Here is a 22811-nt window from a genome sequence, read left to right as displayed (position 1 = left end):
AGATTCACAACCTCCCTAGGCAATTTATTCCAATGCTTAACCACCCTGACAGTTAAGAAGTTTTTCCTAATGTCCAACCTAAATCTCCCTTGCTGCAAATTAAGCCCATTGCTTCTTGTCCTATCCTCAGACGTTAAGAAAAACACCTTTTCTTCCTCCTCCTTGTAACAACCTTTTACATATTTGAAAACTGTTATCATGTCCCATCTCAGTCTTCTCTTTTCCAGAGTAAACAAACCCAACTTTTTAAATCTTCCCTCATAGGTCATGTTTTCTAGATCTTTAATAAGTTTTTGTTGCTCTTCTCTGGACTTTCCCCCAAATTGTCCACATCTTCCTGAAATGTGGCACCCAGAACTGGACACAATACTCCAGTTGAGGCCTAATCAGAGCAGAGTAGAGCCCAAGAATTACTTCTCGTGTCTTGCTTACAATATTCCTGCTAATACATCCCAGAATAATGTTTGCTTTTTTTACAACAGAGTTACACTGTTAACTCATACTTCGCTTGTGGTCCACTATGACCCCCAGATCCCTTTCCACTGTACTTCTTCCTAGGCAGTCATTTCCCATTTTGTATGTGTGCAACTGATTGTTCCTTCCTAAATGGAGAACTTTGCATTTGTCCTTATTGAATGTCATCCTATTTACTTCCGACCATTTCTCCAGTTTGTCCAGATCATTTTGAATTTTAATCCCCCAAAAGAACTTGCAACCCCTCCCCGCTTGGTATCATCTGCAACTTTATAAATAAATAAAGATATCCTATCTCCTAGACCTGGAAGGGACCTTTAAAGGTCATTGAGTCCAGCCCCCTGCCTTCACTAGCAGGACCAAGTACTGATTTTGCCCCAGATACCTAAGTGGCCCTCTCAAGGATTGAACTCACAACCCTGGGTTTAGCAGGCCAATGCTCAAACCACTACTTTGTATGCCATTATCTAAATCAGAGGTGGGCAAACTACAGCCCGGGGGCCACATCAGGCCCATGGGACCATTCTGCCTGGCCCTTGAGCTCCTGGCCAGGGAGGCTAGCCCCAGACCCCTCCCCTGCTGCCTCCCCTCCCCCACAGCCACGCCGCTGTGTGAACAGGACTCTGGGCGTCGCGCTCCTGCCAAGCAGAGCGGTAGCGTGTCTAGCTCTGGCCGGGTGGTGTGGCTGCCAGACATGCTGCTCTGAGTGCCATGGTAAGGGGACCGGGGAGGTTGGATAAGGGGCAGGGGATTCTGGGGGGCAGTCAGGGGACAGGGAGCAGGGGGGAGTTGGATGGGGCAGAGGTTCTGGGGCGGGGGTGGTTAGGGGCCGGGGAACAGGGGGATTGGATAAGCATGGGAGTCCCGGGGGGCCTGTAAGGGGGCAGGGGTATGGATAGGGATCAGGAGACAGGGATCGGGGGGCTTGGATAGGCGAGGGAGTCCCAGGGGGCCTGTCAGGGTGCGGGGGTGTGGATAGGGGTCGAGGCAGTCAGGGAACAGGGAGCAGCAGGGGTTGGATAGGGGGTGGGATCCCGGGGGGGCAGTTAGGGGCATGGGGTCCTGGGAGGGGGTAGTCAGGGGACAAGGAGCAGGGGGGGTTGGATGGGTTGGAGGTTCTGAGGGGGGCAGTGAGGGGGCAGAAAGTAGGAGGGGCGGATAGGGGGTGGGAGCCAGGCTGTTTGGGGAGGCACAGCCTTCCCTACCCAGCCCTTCATACAGTTTTGCAACCCCAATGTGGCCCTCGGGCCAAAAAGTTTGCCCACCCCTGATCTAAATCATTGATGAAGATATTGAACAGAACCAGATGGACCCTGAGTCTGATTCAGCATGGTAATTCCCAAGATTCTAAATAATAATAATAATTTGTTTCTAAACAATAAGAAATGGGGGAAGAAAGGTATAGGAAATGTTTTAAGATACACATAACTAATCTTTGGAGGACTCATGAGTTTCTCAACTTGGATGTCCGGTATACCTGTAAGGGTTTTTTATTGTTATTTCTGACTGAAATTGCCATCCTGAATAGTCCAGATTTTATCCTGATTCAGAATCCATGTTTTCAGTGCATCTCTTCTTCCTTCATAATTATCTTCACATTGGAGCTAAATAGAAATATTCTTTCAAATCAGACTGGTTCAGCTTCTATAGAGATCTGTTCCTTCTAGAATGAACAATGGGACTGATACTGAAAACAACCAGAACTGTGGCAATAGGAAAACCACTTCACCCCACTCCTTCCCCTCCTCAAAATATGTTTTTTGTACTTTACCTCCCAGGATTAATAAAATCATTTCAGCAACAATTCAGTCATTTAGACCAACACCTATAAAATAAGTGTGCTATAATGACATTCTAAAGCAATTCAATTATTTTTTAAAATACTGTAATACTATCCTAACTGCTGTTGCTAATTAATCTAATGATAAATAAATATATGTGGGAGAAAGAAGAAGTCAAGAGGTTGCACATACATACATATTTTCCTTTGAAATGATAACTACATTATTGCCTCTGGTAAACAGATTAAAACACGTGCACACTTCACATTTCTGTAGTTGATTTGTGGCAGATATAGATGTACTCTGTATGGTATAAACAACTGATTTTCTGCAATGATTTTGCAGGCCATCACCTCACTTTAACTGCAGAAGTAGTACATGGACTGCCTGACCACTGCAGACTATGTTTGTTTACAGACTAAACATTTGCGTAGTGCCATAAATTATTCTTGGGGGTGTTAGTTGCAGCATCTGGTGGATAGTGATAAAGGTGTTTTTCTCTAGTTTTTGGCTGTGCTCAACTGAAGAGATCTTGAGTTATTAATAATACTCAGTAGGCACAAAGCATTTTAACACTTCCATTAAGAAATTAATGTGCATCATGTGATATTTCATGACAGGCTGGTGCGGGAAAGGAGAGAGGACAACTGAGCCAAAACAAGAAGTTATAAAAATAATTAGAAACCTCAGCAAAATCAGTGCCTCTAATTTGCCTAGATGCATATCCATACGTTTGGGAAACTATCACAGTCTTCTGTTAGTTTCTCCTCATCTGGAACTAATTAAAATTATTTGTTTTTATTTAGTTAGCACCAGCACTGTCCTCATTACTGTACCATACCCTAAAAGAAAGACAACCTCTGTCTGTGATGGGGCCACTCACCTCATGTGAGTGCCTCTGCCAGCTGGGTGTGTCTGCACCTGCACTCTTTCAGCTTTGCTCTGCTTGCTGTGACCCCTGTTGATAGTTAAAATTCTTGAGCGGGTTTTCAGTGATTTGGACCTCAAACTGAGTCACATACAGTCTGTAGGTGTACAAACAAAACAGACCCCTTCCAGGGCACAAGTCCAACGGGGCCTCTCATGGTGCCCTCTGTAATGTCCTGATCCATTAGCCTCAGCCCCTCATGGGCTATCTTCCAAACAGTCTCTCAGTCCCTCCTGGGCGAGCTTCCAATGGTATTGCTTTATTACGGAGCAGTGCCGCAGGGTCACTCCCTGGTGATTCTTCACTTTGCAGTGTTCCTTCCTGACCCCAGCTCTCCAGTTCAGTTTAATCCTCTTCAGGAGATAACACGGTTCAATTAAATGCTGACCCTCTTTGGGGTCTTCTGCCCCCTTCTCTGGGCTTACATAAGAATGGCCATACTCGGTCAGACCAAAGGTCCATCCAGCCCAGTATCCTGTCTGCCGACAGTGGCCAATGCCAGGTGCCCCAGAGGTAACAGGTAATGATCAAGTGATCTCTCTCCTGCCATCCATCTCCACCTTCTGACAAGGAGAGGCTAGGGACACCATTCCTTACCCATCCTGGCTAATAGCCTTTAATGGACTTAACCTCTATGAATTTATCTAGTTCTCTTTTAAACCCTGTTATAGTCCTAACCTTCAGAACCTTCTCAGGCAAGGGGTTCCACAGGTTGCCTGTGCACTGCATGAAGAAAAACTTCCTTTTATTTGTTTTAAACCTGCTGCCCATTAATTTAATTTGCTGACCCCTAGTTCTTATATTATGGGAACAAGTAAATAACTTTTCCTTATTCACTTTCTCCACACCACTCATGATTTTATATACCTCTATCATATCCCCCCTTAGTCTCCTCTTTTCCAAGCTGAAAAGTCCTAGCCTCTTTAATCTCTCCTCATAGGGGGCCTGTTCCAAACCCACAATCATTTTAGTTGCCCACCCAGTACTCCGGGTCCCAACCCTGGGACCCTATAAGTAGCAGCCACGGGCTGTGTCCCTTTAGCTATTTGCTACTGTGTTTCCATGGGCCACTTCCCTTCTTAGCCCTAGCACTTTCAGCTGCACCCTTATCTCAGGGCTGAAGTCTTGCTTGAGTCCCAGTCATCAGCCAGGAGCACCTTCCTTCCTCCGCTGGCTCCAGCAAACAACTGCTCTGTCCAGGTAGTGAAACTCCTGCACCTAGCCAGGAGCACTGTTCGTGCTCCCCAGGGTCCAGCCAGTGACTAATCTGCTCTGTCCAGCAGCTCCTTTTATATGAGCCCACTGGGCTCTGACTGCTCCCTGCAGCCTCTCTCTGATTGGCTGTTTCCCCACAGCCTCTCTAGGCAGCCTGGAGGACCCACCTCTACTGCTCTTTCCTAGAGCTGGGTGTGGTAGGACTGACAGTTTTCCAGCAGGGGGCCTCAAAGGGCCAGATACACCTCATTATAATGTCCAATGAGCTTACAATCTAAAAGATAGACACAACAGGTATGTCTACATTTAATTTTGTAGGTTAGGTTTTAAAATATGTTAATACAGTGGTGAATATAAGGGCTGGCATGACACAAACATTCGTTGTTAGATGTGTTTTTAAACTGAAGCGTGTAACCTAGGGTTAAAAATGGCTAACAACAAAGTTTCTGTCCTGGGACAAGTGTTTGCGTAGTGTCTACACTAGAATTAATAATTGTGTTAGTTAGCACTGGTTTAACTATTACTAAAAAATTCCAGTGTAGACATAACTAAAGAAGGCATGATGCACTGGAAAATCCATAGATCGAGTTATGTAATTAATGCATGTTTTGTCCGATGTTCCTTTTCCTCCTCCATTCCCTCTCAGCACAGTGAGTTGGATCTATCTACTGAATGAATATGTTTTTTGGCCCCTCTTGGAGCAGCCAGCCCACCAAAGTTCCAGTCTTACCAAGCAGGTGCTTGGGGCGGCCACTTCGGAGAGGGGTGGCATGTCCAGCTGCTCCGCGGCAATTTGGCAGACGGTCCCTCACTCCTGCTTGGAGCGAAGGACCTCCCGCAGAATTGCCACTGCAGATTGCGATCGCAGTTTTTTTTGTTTGTTTGGCTGCTTGGGGCGGCCAAAACCCTGGAACCGGCCCTGGTTGTTGCTTCCATTCTTGGCAATGAGGCCCTTCATATTGTTGGTCATTAGCCTCAGTAAGTTCCCCTTATTCAGGTCAGGCATATGATTTAATTCTGTTATAACTCTGGTACCAGGACTTTGACGAGGTTGGGTTTGCCTTCCTTTACTCAGCTCCTCTGCAAAGCATACCTCAGTGGCAAATATCTGCAGTCTACAACCCCTTCAGCCCACAAAAGAGAAAAAGGGAGGTGGGTAATAGCATTCAGGAATTTGGGGCAGAGTGTTCTTTGGAAATGCGTCCCTTTTATCCAACTTTCACTCTTAGTCCCCTTCTTTTAAGCCTCTACTACCACACGGGGTCAGGACTTCTATTTGGATGTATAATATGGCTTTTCTTTTGTCTTCTTACTTCTCACTACTAACCTCAATTTAGCAAACCAGAAACTGTATGATTTTGTGACATTATTGGCTTTCTGGGCTATGCCATAGAATTTGAGTTCCTTGCCTCTTTATTCCATTCCCAATTTCATCAAATGCACAGAAACTGCAGATCAGTTGAGCAGCTGTAGGATGGTTAGATAGCAAGTCCAGTCTGAAAGATCCGTGATTCTATTTGTACACCTTTCTATTCAGAGTCTTCAAAAAACACAGACAAAGTAATTTGCTTTTCAACTGTATGTTGCTTAATTTCATTGTGCTATGCAAACTATTAAAATGCTTTTAACACTTGTATTTTGTGTGTGTGTAGCTAAAAACTCCACATGCAACATTTATTCTGAGTTTGAATGTGGAAATGGTGAATGCATTGACTATCAACTAACCTGTGATGGCGTTGCTCATTGTAAGGACAAATCGGATGAAAAATTATTTTATTGCGGTAAGTGTTCTCAAACATTGTTGCTTCAGCTTCTTAATTTGGCTTCATAATTATTCATATTAAATGCAATGTCTTTCAAATTGTTTTTATATTGATTGGCTTATATTTAGTACAATGTATTTTAAACAATCCCAAGGTATGTTTTGTCATCCATTTCTGGTCTTAAAACAAAAAGAAATCCACCTTACCTAAATCTGAAAATCTTCCCCTACTTATTCTCACCCTTACACTGGCAATGTAGATTTATCTTTCACTTTTAAATACAATTCTATTAAAATTGTCAGTGATTGAAAATAGGAAAACACTAGTATGGAAGTATTATAAAGTACAAAGATGATAAAAATCTCCCCACTACAGTTCTTTCTAACAGTTGATAACTCCGTTATCTTTTGTCAAGCAGAGCTATATCCTGGATGGGTAAAGGGGTTATCATTCCTTCTCCATCCACATCCATATGGTGGGAAACTATTGTTATTCTTCCACCACATAATCTGTTCCTTCCTGTCTGTCCCAACAGCCAAATTGCTCATCCACACCATTGTAATATCCAGCTTTATCTACCACAGTCTGTTCCTCTTACATATCTGATACTCACTTTGCCAACTCCAGTCTGTCCAGAATGTTGTTAGCAAAACACTTTCCCACCCATGTCACCCTCCTTGCTGAGCTACTGCATCATCCCATTATTTTGTACATTAAGTTAAAACTCCTTGACATTCAAAGCTGTACATCATGAAGCCCCTGCCTACATATTGGTCTCATGATGTGTCACTCCTCATCCTCTTCACTCCATCAGTAATGCCATCCTTAATATCCCTTTAGTCTCCTCTTACAAACTTCTTCATGTCTTCATCTATACTGTCCCTTAAATTTGTTAAACCCTCCCCAAACCTTTGTATCAAGTCACTTAGAATCATAGAATATCAGCGCTGACAGGGACCTCAAGAGGTCATCTAGTCCAACCCCTGCTCAAAGCAGGACCAATCCCCAACTAAATCATCCCAGCCAGGGCGTTGTCAAGCCTGACCTTACAAACTTCTAAGGAAGAAGATTCCACCACCTCCCTAGGTAACCCAGTCCACTGCTTCACCACCCTCCTAATAAAAAAGTTTTTCCTAATATCCAACCTAAACCTCCCCAACTACAACTTGAGACCATTACTCCTTTTGTTCTGTCATCTGCTACCACTGAGAACAGTCTAGATCCATCCTCTTTGGAATCTCCTTTCAGGTAGTTGAAAGTAGCTATCAAATCCCCCCTCATTCTTTCCTTCTGCAGACTAAACAATCCCAGTTCCCTTAGCCTCTCCTCATAAATCATATGCTCCAGCCTCCTAATCATTTTTGTTGCCCTCCGCTGGACTCTTTCCAATTTTTCCACATCCTTCTTGTAGTGTGGGGCCCCAAACCGGACCCAATACTCCAGATGAGGCCTCACCAATGCCGAATAGAGGGGAATGATCAGATCCGTTGATCTGCTGACAGTGCTCCTACTTATACAGCCCAAAATGCTGTTAGCTTTCTTGGCAACAAGGGCACACTATTGACTCATATCCAGCTTCTCGTCTATTATTTGGTGATTAGGGCACTCACCTGGGAGGTGGGAGACCCAACCTCACATCCCTGTTCCAATGACTTAAATTATTTAGCCTTGGTGGAAAAACTTTAATAGGAGATTAAGGGAAATCCTACCCTGAATATCCCATAGCTCAGTGGCTATGGCACTCATGGAGACCCAAGTTCAAATCCCTTCTCCAAATCAGGCAGAGTTGGGAATTGGACCTGGGTCTCCTCCACATCAGATAAGTGCCCTAATCACTGAATTAAAAGTTCTAAGGTCACCATCATGACTTCCTCCTCCATATTGTAAATGGTGCCTAAGTCCAGAAAAAAATGGTAGTACCTATTTCGCAAATTCATTAATAGTTTCGGTTGATCCAAAATTATATTTTCAGAAAATAAACTACTCACTTGAAAAATTTCACAAGCTCTACTATTCACATGTGTAAAATTAAGCATGTTACAGTATGTCTACTCTGCAAAGAAAAATCCACAGTGCAGAGTCTCAAAGCCTGGGTCAATTGACTTGGACTCGGGCTGTGAGGCTAAAAATAGCAATGTAGACATTCCTGCTCAGGCTGAGCCTGGGTTCTGAAACCCAGCGACGGAGGAGGGTCTCAGATCCCAGGCTCCGGCACAATGGGAATGTCTACACTGCTATTTTTAGTCCTGCAACCCAAACCCTTGTCAGTTGACCTGAGCTCTGAGACTTGGTGCCGTCGTTTTTTGTTTATAATCCATACGGATTTACTCCTTGCATGAATATACTTTCATATTGGTCAGTTTAGCTACCCTCTCAACTCTAGCATTTGATAGTAATATATTTTCTATTATTTTAATTTACCTTCATTATGATAGACAAGATGTATGTAGTGACATTGGCTTCTGAACAAATTCAGCATTTTTTCAGTTTCTACGTGAGCAGCAGTGTTTGTGTATTCCACATAAACATAGTTATATTGTAAAGAGGTTAGCCGGGACTCATCCCTCTTCGGGGCAGCGGCGAGCCACACCGCCTCACTACACACTGCTGATGCCTTGGGGGAATTAGTCCGGCCACAGAAGTCTCCCTCGGCGGCTCTTGCAGCAACTGAAATAAGCAGTCAGCCCGGGCCCTAGGTCAAGGTGGGGCAACAATGAGTCAGGCACTCAAGCCCTCAGGCAGGGGCTGATCAGTAGCAACGCAAACAGTAGTAATGACTCCCCCTCTCCCCCTCAGGAGACTGCCACCCGCGAGTTGGGTGGCAGGGGGGGATGCAGGCCCTCTCACTCCACTGCATCCCAACCCGGGGCCCTAGCAGCAGCAGAAGACCTGCTGCTGTGTCAGTGGGGATCCTGGCCGCAACACACTGATATGGGGTCTGGTGGTGTTGCAGCCAGACTAGGGTCGACTGCCCCTGGGCTACTTCCAGACTCTCCTACTGGTGGTACCTGGGTCACGGTGGTGTCCTCCAGGGGGTCCAGCATCATGGGTTCCTCGGGGTAGTTGGCGAGAGGCAGGCCTGGCAACTCCTCCGGGTAGCGGGCGTGGGGCAGGCCTGGCAACTCCTCCGGGTAGCGGGCGTGGGGCAGGCCTGGCAACTCCTCTGGGTAGCGGGCGTGGGGCAGGTCAGGCCAGTCTGTGGGTACACCTAGGGCCGCAGGGGCTTCCCAGTTGCGGGCCAGGCTGGATATTGCATATGGCCTCCCTGGCAGCTGTCTCTCCAGTGAGTTCTGAGGTCGAGCCTTTGTACTTCTGGGGCGCCACCTGACCCTCTGAGGGACGGGCTCCCTAGCTCCGCCCACTCCAGTGTCCGGAAGGGCTCGTCCCTCTCTAGGGTGGCGGGGAGCCACACCGCCTCACTACATATATTTATAACAGAATGGTGTTTTAAACAAATTAATAAAAAAAATAAACTCTTACCATCACAAGATGTTGAACGATAAGGTTATCTTTACGATTATTTTTTCTGTAGGTAGAGGAATTAGAGTATTTGATTGGTTTATGTGTTCGTCCATCAACTTCTTTCAGTTGGACAATAAATGATTAGTTTCACATATTTTTTTATAACTTACCGTAAACATTTCTGAAGGAAATGTCTCTGGGATGTTTGCTTGTTTGTTTAAATTAAATATTTATTATTTGTGTAAAATTAATACAATGTCTATTACATTTACTTTACCAGAAAACAGAAGCTGTCGGAGAGGTTTTCGGCCTTGTTACAATCGCCGTTGTATTTCAAATAACAAAATGTGTGATGGCACAAATGATTGTGGTGACAACTCTGATGAATTGGACTGTAAAGGTAAATGCCAGCTGCTTCTATCTATCTATGTCTAGAATGTATATGTAATTTTGGGTGGAATTATACTTTTTCTTTGTTTTTATTTGTGTGTTTTGGCTCTAAACCAAATGTCTGTGCATACACTAGACTGAAAGAGAGATCAGAAGAAACATTACAATGCTTGCTGACGCCTGTGAAATAATCCTGGGTAAGTGTAGGTGAAGCTCCATTCCTTCCTTCTCTCCCTTTTCTGCTCACAAGAGACCCAGATGCTGTTCCACAGTGATGGCTCCTGTATAAATCATATTAGATGAAAAGAAGTGATGTTAAAAGAGTGGAACCCAGCCAAAAAAATTGACATATGGGAGAGCCCTAGGTTTAACCAAGGTTGTATCCTAGAGTGTCTAGGTTTGCATGTACAATTGTGTTTACTTGAACTAATTGGGAATAACTTAACTTGTGTTACACCATGACCAAAACCTCTAATCCAGTCATAGTCTAAGTGACTGTTAATAGGGTTGGATAGATAGTGTCTAAAAGCCCCACCTACTTGTGGGATGGGGCTTTGTGGCAGTAGGAATGTCCAGGAAAAATTGTGGCAATGTGTGTTGTGGCATCTTTGTTATACTGGGCGTCAGTATGTCATGTTCTCTATTCTGGATCTGGGCAGCTTTGCTAGATGAAGAGAAAAGATAATGCTGCTGGTTGCACCAGCCATGTCAGTTCTTCCCAGCCATGTTGCAGTTTGGCTCTATGCAAAGCTTATTGGAAAAAAATATTTTTAAAATACATATGCTATAAATATTTTAATGTCCTTTTAAAAATGTTAGTGAATATAAAGAAGTTGATAACCAACACAAATCCTGAGTTATGTTTCAAAAGAGATATAATTATGACAAAATCTCTAGCCAGAACCATCAGAGCAAAACCTTTTAGATATTAGTTTTGCATTAATTTGCATATTTTTATAATCACTTACATGAATGCCAATTCAGAAAGAAGGAAGGAAGGGATGGTATATGTATGGGGCAGGGGAGAAAGGCACAGAGAAGTGGGCAGGGAGTGATAAAATGTGGTGCCGCAGAAAAGGATGGGGAAGCAATGAAGCGAAAAGGGAGAAATTATTAATTGTAGGACAGAGAGGTCAGAACTCAGTTCATTCTGTGGAAGGAGGTAAGGAGTTCAGAGGTTTGATTAACTGGGGCCAGTGCTTCTCGCCTTCCATATTGACTTCTTGCTTCTCCTCTTTCCCTGCTCCCTAACTCCCTGTAACAGGACAGCACCCATCTCTTGCGAGTGCCCCCTTCTGGTTGGGTGTGTTTGCAATCTTTCAGTTCTAGTGACCCCTCTTGGTGGTTTCTCAGGCAGTTTTTCAGTGACTCAGCACTCCGGCTGAGTTTCACATACTGTATGGGAATCAGAACACACCCCTTCTGGGGTATACCATCTTTAACTTGTCCCTCCCCAGGTATGGGACTGTTGTCACCAGGGCTTCCTCTCTCTTTGCTCCCTCGGTCCCTGCCAGCAGACTGTCCTGGGCTCAGTCCCAGCAGCAAACTAGGAACTCCTTCTTAGCTCCCCTGGTCCCTGCCCACACTGAGCTGTCCATGGTCCTGCTGCTCTTTCAGCCAGCCGGGAACACAGGACTCTCTCTTCCAGCTCCAGGCAGCAACTGATTGCTGCTGTGTTCTGCAACTTCTTTTATATGGCCCTACTGGACCCTGAATGCCTGCTCCCTTCAGCCTTTCTCATTGGCTGCTTCCCCACAACCACTCTAGTCCGCTTGGAAGATTCTCTTCTTGTCCTTTCCTGGGACAGGGTGTGGCAGGACCATGAGGCCTCCAGCCGTGTGCCTCTGGATCTACTCCACCCTGTCGCACTCCCCCGCCCCCCCATCACCAGTGTTTCACTCTGTGACCTGCACACTGCCTATAGGCTAGGGGGAGTTACAGCTATGGTAACTTCTAACCCTCCCTCCCAGGCTTGGGTCAAGGAAAGGGGCAGCTGTAATGAGGTGTGTTGAGCACCTCCCACCCCATGCCTGGACTTGCAGGAGCAGAGTGTGAAGGGGGAAGGAGAGCTAACAAACTTTCTTACAGGAAGGAAGGAATAGAACCCCCCCCCCCCGATAGTTCGTGGTGGACTCTGCTTTATCCTCGCCCTTCTCCTCCTGTGAATAATGTGCTGGTTTGGAGGGGAGAATGCAAGGAGCAGATTGATACAGTTTTCACTTGATGGAGGAGAGAGCAGAACTGGACCTAAGCTGCAGGTATCTTTCTCTGCAGGCCTTCTCCTCTATCTTGTGAAAATGGTATGGGCCCAGCAGCTCCTCTCCTCACTCCTACCCTGCTTTAACTCTCCTGTCTGCTCCTGAAAGGGAGTGCTGTCTGTCCAAGGCAACATCTCTGATTAGCTGGACTGGCTCAGAGAATGGGGAAAGGAAGCCAGTCACATAGGGATTTCCACATGGGCCAAGAGGTTTCCCCTCATATCCCTAGAAAATCTTAAATCTGATAGTCTGTGGAAAAAGCCATAGGTTTGGTGGGTCTGAGACCAAGGAACACAATATTCCAAACAAAGCAAAATCAGTGGTTTACATCTTCCCCTTAGATTTGTCCTATTAATGGAAGGAGGACTTTCTGAACCCTTTTCTCTCTCCCATTGTCTGGACTGCTGTTAGTGGGTGGTGTATTGGAGGGTGGAAGGAATTAGCCCATCTATCAAAGGGCTTTCATCCATCTAGATATAGATAGGCCATTTAAAAAAAAATCTTGTTGTAGCAGACTTAATCAAGTTCAAATAAATAAAAAAGCTTCTGTTTATATAGGTGAGACATGCAGGGTTTAATGTTGCTTTCATTGGTAACAACTGGGTAGGACTGTGGAACCCATACCCTGAAGGAGTGGTGTTTTTTGTTTGTTTTTAATAGATTATTTTCTGTGGGCCTCTTGTACCCTCTCTGAAGTTGTGAGAGTGGGAAGAATGCTGACACTCTGCCAGAGCTGGTCTCTAGTGTCAGGGGAGTGAGCACCTTGTATGGTCTCCAAATTCTCTCCAACCCAGTGCAGAAATGCACTGTTCAGCTGCAGAAGAGCCCTTGGTGTACATGCAGGATTTATCTCTTAGTGAGCAGTCTTTTAAAACATTTTAGTAAACCTATAGCAAGCTGAAATAAAATAACTGAAGACTTTTCAAAGATAACAAATGAATGTGCTGTTTCTTTTTTCATTTCTTTTTTTCCTATCAAGATTCATTCACAAATAAATCAACTGCTTCTTTGAATAATAAATACTGGTTTCTAGGCTTGCACTTTATCCCAAGCTTAATGAATGAATGGCAGCAAGATAGTGAATATTTCCAAATGAAACTAAGAGGTTTGTTCACCAGAGATTAAATCTAATGACCAAACTGCTTCCTGTGGTTCTTGAGAAGACTCCTTATTAATGTTGAATGAACTTCTAGAGTTTCATAATTCTGGTTTGGTGCAAAGTTCAGATGTGTATCTAAAGTGTATTGAAATTGCTAAGCCTTTAAAGAGCTACCTATCCCAGGCTTTCTGCTGCTCTCCCCACTACCATTGTAATGGGGAGACTTCTCCCTCCCATCTAATGGTAGCAGCAACACTCTTTATAGAAGGATTGATACTTTAGGAGGATGAAGGCTTTGTACCCTGTCTCTAGAAACAGATGCAGATATTAGACTAACTTCTGTGCACATTGAACTTCATGTCTCTGAGGCGTGGTCTAGACACAACGTTGCATTGATTTAACTCAAGTTGTGATTTTAAGTTGATGTAAACTAAGTTTATAATGTCCACAAACAGTTGCACTGATTTAATTGCTCTGGTTTATAAACCAATTTATGTTAAACTAGTGCAACTATTTTGTGTAAATGAGCTGTAAAGCCTCCCAGGTAAATACTTCCCATGCTGTATAGCACAGCTATGAAGCCCCAATTCTGCAAAATTTGATGTTTTCTGGGATTTTTCGTCCTATCTTGTGTCAGTACTGAGGAAGTTCCCAACTACACAGAAGACCACCAGCAACAATTATGGGGAGCAGGAGGAGAAGGGAAAGAGTTAACCATCCTTCCTTGAAATTTAGACACAATTTGGTTGTTGAAGGTTCAGGAAGTTATTATTTGAATTACCCAAACTATGTTGTCCACCCTACTGATAAATACACTTCAAATAAAAAGTAGTAACTGATCTGTCATTGATATGTTTATATCCTTTTACTTTTAAAAATAGTTTTAGGCTCTGTTAAAAAGATTTTTGTGGTTTCCTGGACCAAACAGATTTTGGTTGCCAGGGAGAAAGGATCAGAATATTTAAAAGGAAAAAATGTCTTGCCACAGTGAACCACATTTAAACTCCACTCTGTAGCCTCAGCAAGCAGAAGGTGAAATGAAAAGGCAAATAACATCTTACTGTCATTACTCAACACTTGCCTGCATCCTAGATGTGCTGGAAACAGATGTTACTCCTACTTTGGAGTTGTGTTGTGATTAATTTTTGTAGAAATTAGCTTATGGTTCCTAAACTTTTGTTGTTGAAATCTACCTACCCTGGTGGGTTGTAGGTGGAGTGCCCACCTCCACTTGCACTCTTACACTATAGAAATATCTGCACTGTAATAAAACATCGACGGCTGGTCTTTATCAGCTGACTTCGGCTTATGGGTCTGGGCTGTAGGGCTATAAAATTGCCATGTAGACATTCGGGCTTGGATCCGAGGGTTCCAGACACAGGCTCCAAACTAAGCCCAAACATCTGACCTGCAATTTTGTAGCCCCAAAAGCCAAACCCCACAGGCCCCAGTTAGCTGACACATGCCAGCTGTGGGTGTTTTATTGCAGTGTAGATATTCCTTCTTAGACATACTTGAAATGTTGGTACAGTGCCTCTCTTTCTTTTCTCCCCTGCCCCATCTGTGACTTGGACAGGTCACTTAACTGATTGGCTAACCCTTCTGAAACATGGAAATAATAATAGTTGTATTTACATACCTCACTGGAGTATTGTAATAAGCAAATGTTTATGAAGTGCTCAAGATCTTCACATGAAAGGTCTTATAAGAAATGCAAAATATTATGATTTTTATATTAAGTATTGTGAATATTTTAGAATTTATGCAGCTTTAGCTTATATTTGTAATTGGTTATAATATTAAACTATCAAAAGCTATAGTAGTGAAGAAACTGTCATGTTGAACACCATCTCACAGTGGAGCATTTGTAATCACAATGTGCATTTTGAATGAAAACCTTACTTTGGTACATTAAATGCACAAAACAGCTTGATGCAACCGTTCTTTCTTTTCCAGCAAATGTTCTGAACGCTCAACTCTTGTGATAATATATGTGTAAGAAATAAAAAAAAAAAATCTCTTTCTAAGGCCTTTTCACATAAAGGTCTTACTTGTGATACATGCTTTAACCTTTCTTTAAATGCATAGTTACTTAAAAAGAATGGTTTACTTATAAACTTTCAAAGCAATGCAAACTGCATTTAACTGTTTCTTTTTGTTACCATATACTTTGTAGATTCAATCTGTGCTTCAACAGAATTTCTCTGTGCAGAAGGGATTTGCATTGCAAAATCAGCACAATGCAACCAGGTCATTGATTGTGCAGATGCTTCAGATGAAAAGAACTGCAGTAAGAAATTCAGTTTTTTGTCACAATTGTCTCTGTCTCTCTTTAAAGTGCTAAAGTGTTATCCACATTTGATCTGCAATTAACTCTTATTTGAGTTAACTATTATCTTGGATACTAATATGTTCAAGCAAAGCTGAATAGCCCGTAAAAAATATAGCCAAGTCTGGGAACCCATGTTGCAAAGCGTATCAAGACATTGATCGATCAATCTATAAATATATAGATTTGATTGCGTAGTATTTTATTTTCTCTTTCCAGATAACACAGACTGCACTAATTTCTATAAGCTTGGAGTAAAATCTACAGGGTTTATTAGTTGTAATTCTACTTCACTTTGTATACTACCAGAATGGATATGTGATGGATCTAACGACTGTGGAGATTATACAGATGAATTAAAATGTCCAGGTAATTGTGAAAAGAAAAAAAATAATAATTTATATCTGTACTAGAGATATAGAGAAACTATGAAAAATATGTATCCATTCAATACTATGTGTTTAATGTACAAATAAAGATATTCAGAGGAAGTTGCCTCCTCCACCCATATTATCTGTGTTAAGGGGATATGCAAATTATCACTAATTAATGCTGAAGTTCCTCTGAAGAAAACCGCATTGTCTTTGGCTGTTTTTTTCCCCATTGTATGTCTGTCATTAATTATTTTTATTTAATTGGAACTTTAATCATCAAAAAGTCTAAAGTGTCAAGCTTCAGCAAAATTGCCCAAAGCCTACGAGTAACTTTTAATAGCTAATTGTATGTGTTGCTTGATTTTTTCCCCCCTGCTTTCTTGGGTGTTTGATTGAAGTACTTAGTACAAAGCTTTGAGGAGAGTTGTTCCACTTTAAGAGTTATCTATTTATTGTTTTGGTGACTATATTAATCTTGTTCTCCTTTGATTGCTTTTCTGTATACACATTCTCCTTTTGGTGCACATGTCAGAGACTGGAGACTTTTGGTCGGCATTGTCTGTTGGGGCCAGGCACATGCCTTAAGTATCCTCATGCCCTTCACCTAGGGCATAAAGGGCTGGAGCAGGCCAGTCACCACTTAGTTCTTCTCACTGCCTCTGGCTTTGAGATGGAGCTGCTCTCTGTCTATTTGAATGTACAACTAGCTCTTTTTTCATTCCTTGTAGATATTATCTTAATCCCCAGTTGTAGTTAGATTGCTACTTTGCACCATACATATCGTATTTTCAGGGTAGGTTTCCTTTTTACCAGGAGAATCCTTATTATTTTCTTCCAGGTACTAAGATGGCTAGTTCTCAGACCCTTGGTTATGAATATTGTCACTAATGTCTGGATACTATTGCCATTAATGACAGGCATAAGAAATGTTTATTTTGTATGGGGGAGTTGCACATCCCTGGTAAATGTAAGTTATGTAAATCCTTTACACAAAGGACTTGAAAATCCAGGCAGGGTCACCTCCAAATATTTTTAATGGATGCGTTGATGAGAGTGGCTTCAGATCATGGGTCTTTTGGCCCCTCTGTACATGATCTGTCGGTATCTAAAGTACTCCAGGTTGGATGGGGTCTACATGATCTCAGGCGAAGAAGGTACATAGCAAGGAGAAACTGAGAGGCAGATCCCCAGCTAAGGTGTCCTCTAAGAAGAGCTTCCCCACACCATTCTACCTCAAGAGAGTCCTTGTGGCCCCATAAGGCTACTGCTGAAGCTCAATTTCATTTGGTACTGAATCTGCAGTGATGAAGCAGCACACAAAAGTCCCAACGTGTGATGCATCATCTCAAGTTCCCTCCACATCATGGAGCTTGGTACTGTCAACTTCCTGAATTACTTCCTCAGTACCACTGGGCTCCAATCTTGTGCTCCAGTATCACCAGTACTGATGACTCTGGTACTGTCAATGCCATCATTCTCCACCCACAATCTGCTGTTTGCTCTGCTGCACAGTACTGTGTTAATAGCATAAAGAGCACCAGGGAATCTCCCAGTGTACAAGAATCAGAATCCCCATTACTTTCCACTAGTTTGATTCCTGTAGTTCTGGCTCCATCTTTACCCATGGTACTGAGCACTTGTATTCTTATATCCACACCAGTTCATGGGCCTTCAATGCCAGTTTCTTCAGCTGCACCAACAGACTTACAGTGCTTCTCGAGTAACAGGCTTCCCCTCAATCTGAGGATCTAGGCAAAGAGATCTCATCTCATTCTGCTGACTTCCTGGCCTGCACCAGAAATCCTCATCATCACCAGATGAGGCTATGATCCCTTCTAGTAGGCCACAGCTTGATGCCTTTAAAGACCATCTCAAGTTGGTCACTTTGCCAACTTGCCCTTGAGGAGATTCGGGAACCCGTTCATAAACTGATTGACATCTTTCAATCTTCTACTGCAGATAAAATAGCCTTCCAATCAATAAGGCTGTTATGGACCCTGCAAGGGTTCTTTGGCAGACCCTGGTCACAACAGCTCATATGTGCTGGAAGGCAGGCCAAAAAAAAAAGGCCCTGTGCTCCTTGCAGGGGGGATTATTATTTTACTCATATCTGGTATCATTTCCTTTGTGGTAACAACTATTAATAAAAAGTAAAGACAACCAAATAAGAGTACACCAAAGTAAAATGAGCCTAAAAGATTAGATTTATTTGGCAGAAAATCGTACTCATCAGCCAGTTATAATATAGAATTGTGATTTAACAAACTCTGCTGGCCAAATAGTATTTTTTAAATTATAAGAAGTTCTTGAGATTCATAGACAAACTCCCTCCTGTGGTGAGGGAAGAATCTTCCCCTCTGGTGACTGAGGGCTAGCTGCTGGCCAGGACCAGCCTACAATCTGCCCTACATGTGGCAAACACTGCATCATGATGAATGGTTATGGCAGTGGTGATGAGAAGATCCTTATGGGTTCAGAGTTCTGGCTTCAGTTCATGGTGGAGGACTTGACTTTTAAAGGGCTGTACTTTTTTAGCTCAAAGACAGATAATGCCCTTCATACACTGAAGGTTTCTTGGTCCACACTTCATACCCTACAGCCCCTAAAAGGAAACGTATCTGATAACCAGCTCATACACTGCAGAGACCTTTTTCTCTTACATGCTCTTGCCACCAGACACTATCCTAACCTTTCAGAAAGAGGCAAAACTTTCATAAGAAAACACCATCTTCATCAACTGCCCATACAGCACAGTTCACTCCTGGGTCAAAATACTAATTTTGGCAGGACAGATAAGAGATGTGAACCCGCTCCCAAGAGTCTAGAAGCATCATCCCTTCATTTTTGAAACTGAGTAATGGTTGTTTTTTTCATGTTTGTATGGAACACCATACCTAAAACCAGTGGGTGCTAACATGATTTTGATGAGTCTATCCAGTTGTATACTGAGCCTACTCCCAATCTCTTCTCCTTTGTTCCTCTTCAGGGACCGATCTCATGAGGAATTGTTAGACCAAGAAGTCCTCTTACTTATATCTCAGCGCAATAGAAACAGTTCCACCTCAATACCAAGGGAATGGGTTGTATTCTAAATATGTTCTTATTTAAGAAAAGAAGGGATGATGGGGTCCCATCTTGGATTTATTAAAACTTAACAGACTATTTTAAAAAAAAATCCAGTATGTCCAAATGTGGATGAACTTCAGATAATTATTCAACATTTTAAATGTTTATATGAAGTTACTGTCTGAACCTTTCTTTTTTAATTGGTAGTAGTAGTAGTGATGGGCAAACCTCATGTATAAGAGGGCAATGCTAATGTGAGAATTTCTTCTGAACTCATGATAATTGCCTCATTTTCCTCATGATCCTAGTATTACCATTTCTTACTACTAATTAGGAAGTCATTTGGGTTACCTTCGTTTTAAAAGTACTGTACAAAGTTGAATTCTATTTGTCACGCAGATGCTACGGTGATTAGTGGGGTATAAATATCTAGATAGATAATTCTGAAAGAAGCTTTTGTTTTGCTGATTTTTTTTGTCTCCTTTTATCCCTTTTATACAGTTGGAAAAGTTTACAGATGGCTTTCTTCATAGGCTAGCTGACATTTTTTCTCTCTCCTTTTTAATTAATGTTGTGCTGAGATCACTAGGGTTTCTGTTTGTGTGTTTTGGTTTGTTTGTTTGTTTGTTTTTATGGTTAAATAGTTTATGTTCCTTCTTTACAAACATAATCATAGAATCATAGAATATCAGAGTTGGAAGGGACCTCAAGAGGTCATCTAGTCCAACCCCCTGCTCAAAGCAGGACCAATTCCCAGCTAAATCATCCCAGCCAGGGCTTTGTCAAGCCGGGCCTTAAAAACCTCCAAGGAAGGAGACTCCACCACTTCCCTAGGTAACGCATTCCAGTGTTTCACCACCCTCCTAGTGAAATAGTTTTTCCTGATATCCAACCTGGACCTCCCCCACTGCAACTTGAGACCATTGCTCCTTGTTCTGTCATCTGCCACCACTGAGAACAGCCGAGCTCCATCCTCTTTGGAACCCCCCTTCAGGTAGTTGAAGGCTGCTATCAAATCCCCCCTCATTCTTCTCTTCTGGAGACTAAACAATCCCAGTTCCCTCAGCCTCTCCTCATAAGTCATGTGCTCCAGACCCCTAATCATTTTTAATCCGCTGGACTCTTTCCAATTTTTCCACATCCTTCTTGAAGTGTGGGGCCCAAAACTGGACACAGTATTCCAGATGAGGCCTCACCGATGTCGAATAAAGGGGAACGATCACGTTCCTCGATCTGCTGGCAATGCCCCTACTTATACAGCCCAAAATGCCGTTAGCCTTCTTGGCAACAAGAGCACACTGACTCATATCCAGCTTCTCGTCCACTGTGACCCTTAGGTCCTTTTCTGCAGAACTGCTACCTAGCCATTCGGTCCCTAGTCTGTAGCAGTGCATGGGATTCTTCCATCCTAAGTGCAGGACTCTGCACTTGTCCTTGTTGAACCTCATCAGGTTTTTTTCGGCCCAATCCTCTAATTTGTCTAGGTCCCTCTGTATCCGATCCCTACCCTCTAGTGTATCTACCACGCCTCCTAGTTTAGTGTCATCTGCAAACTTGCTGAGAGTGCAGTCCACACCATCCTCCAGATCATTAATAAAGATATTAAACAAAACCGGCCCCAGGACCGACCCTTGGGGCACTCCGCTTGAAACTGGCTGCCAACTAGACATGGAGCCATTGATCACTACCCGTTGAGCCCGACGATCTAGCCAGCTTTCTATCCACCTTACAGTCCATTCATCTAGCCCATACTTCTTTAACTTGGCGGCAAGAATACTGTGGGAGACAGTATCAAAAGCTTTGCTAAAGTCAAGGAATAACACATCCACTGCTTTTCCCTCATCCACAGAGCCAGTTATCTCATCATAGAAGGCAATTAGGTTAGTCAGGCACGACTTCCCCTTCGTGAATCCATGCTGACTGTTCCTGATCACTTTCCTCTCCTCTAAATGTTTCATAATTGATTCCTTGAGGACCTGCTCCATGATTTTGCCAGGGACTGAGGTGAGGCTGACTGGCCTGTAGTTCCCCGGATCCTCCTTCTTCCCTTTTTTAAAGATGGGCACTACATTAGCCTTTTTCCAGTCATCTGGGACCTCCCCCGATCGCCATGAGTTTTCAAAAATAATGGCTAATGGCTCTGCAATCTCACCCGCCAACTCCTTTAGCACCCTCGGATGCAGCGCATCCGGCCCCATGGACTTGTGCACGTCCAGTTTTTCTAAATAGTCCCGAACCACTTCTTTCTCCACAGAGGGCTGGTCACCTTCTCCCCATGCTGTACTGCCCAGTGCAGCAGTCTGGGAGCTCACCTTGTGCGTGAAGACAGAGGCAAAAAAATCATTGAGTACATTAGCTTTTTCCACATCCTCTGTCACTAGGTTGCCTCCCTCATTCAGTAAGGGGCCCACACTTTCCTTGATTTTCTTCTTGTTGCTAACATACCTGAAGAAACCCTTCTTGTTACTCTTAACATCTCTTGCTAACTGCAACTCCAAGTGTGATTTGGCCTTCCTGATTTCACTCCTGCACGCCTGAGCAATATTTTTATACTCCTCCCTGGTCATTTGTCCAATCTTCCACTTCTTGTAAGCTTCTTTTTTGCGTTTAAGATCAGCAAGGATTTCACTGTTTAGCCAAGCTGGTCGCCTGCCATATTTACTATTCTTTCTACACATCAGGATGGTTTGTTCCTGCAACCTCAATAAGGATTCTTTAAAATACAGCCAGCTCTCTTGGACCCCTTTGCCCTTCATTTTATTCTCCCAGGGGATCCTGCCCATCTGTTCCCTGAGGGAGTCAAAGTCTGCTTTTCTGAAGTCCAGGGTCCGTATTCTGCTGCTCTCCTTTCTTCCTTGTGTCAGGATCCTGAACTCGACCATCTCATGGTCACTGCCTCCCAGGTTCCCATCCACTTTTGCTTCCCCTACTAGTTCTTCCCTGTTTGTGAGTAGCAGGTCAAGAAAAGCTTTGCCCCTAGTTGGTTCCTCCAGCACTTGCACCAGGAAATTGTCCCCTACACTTTCCAAAAATTTCCTGGATTGCCAGTGCACCGCTGTATTGCTCTCCCAGCAGATATCAGGGTGATTAAAGTCTCCCATGAGAACCAGGGCCTGCGATCTAGCAACTTCTGCCAGAAGAAAGCCTCATCCACCTCATACCCCTGGTCTGGTGGTCTATAGCAGACTCCAACCACGACATCACCCTTGTTGCTCACACTTCTCAACTTTAAACTTTAAGACCCAATCCCACAAAAATTTACTGCCAAACATAATGTTTGTTAATGGAACTATTCACAGAAGTAAACACTGTGGCCCAACACTTTACCTCGTGCTTATATCCATCCCCATTCACAAATGCAATTCATTTTAAGCACAAGCTTAAGAATGAGTTCCATGTTGTAAATATTTACTAACACTTTAAGTATGTGCTTAAGTGCTATTCTGAATAGGGTCCTTAGTTTGGTAGTAAATATTTTAAGGATTGGACTCACTGCGTGAAATTCTGGACCCATTGAAGACTATATCAGAAATCCCAGTGACTTCAGTAGGATCAGGATTTCACCATTTTTTGTAGATACGGAAGATACCAACAAAGATAATCCTGGCATGTGAAAACAGGAGTTTCTAAAGGAGGAAGTAGAAAACCAAGGTAGCATTGAAACTGAATGAT

At 43.2% G+C, this 22811-nt stretch overlaps 1 protein-coding gene across 1 annotated transcript in view; it reads left to right on the top strand.

Moving 5' to 3' along the window:
- The window catches only part of LRP1B (LDL receptor related protein 1B), a 1021752-nt gene that overhangs the window by 737198 nt on the left and 261743 nt on the right, over window positions 1-22811 (top strand). The window contains exons 46-49 of the mRNA XM_034786032.1: window positions 6051-6179; window positions 9904-10023; window positions 15547-15660; window positions 15919-16068. Of these exons, the coding sequence (XP_034641923.1) occupies window positions 6051-6179; window positions 9904-10023; window positions 15547-15660; window positions 15919-16068 (513 nt within the window). The remainder of the gene's footprint in view (window positions 1-6050; window positions 6180-9903; window positions 10024-15546; window positions 15661-15918; window positions 16069-22811) is intronic.

The sequence above is a fragment of the Trachemys scripta genome, chromosome 11 (genome assembly GCF_013100865.1).
Source record: "Trachemys scripta elegans isolate TJP31775 chromosome 11, CAS_Tse_1.0, whole genome shotgun sequence".
Taxonomy (NCBI): Eukaryota; Metazoa; Chordata; order Testudines; family Emydidae; genus Trachemys; species Trachemys scripta.
Note: the sequence above shows the minus strand (reverse complement) of the source record. Positions and strands in the feature narration are given on the sequence as shown.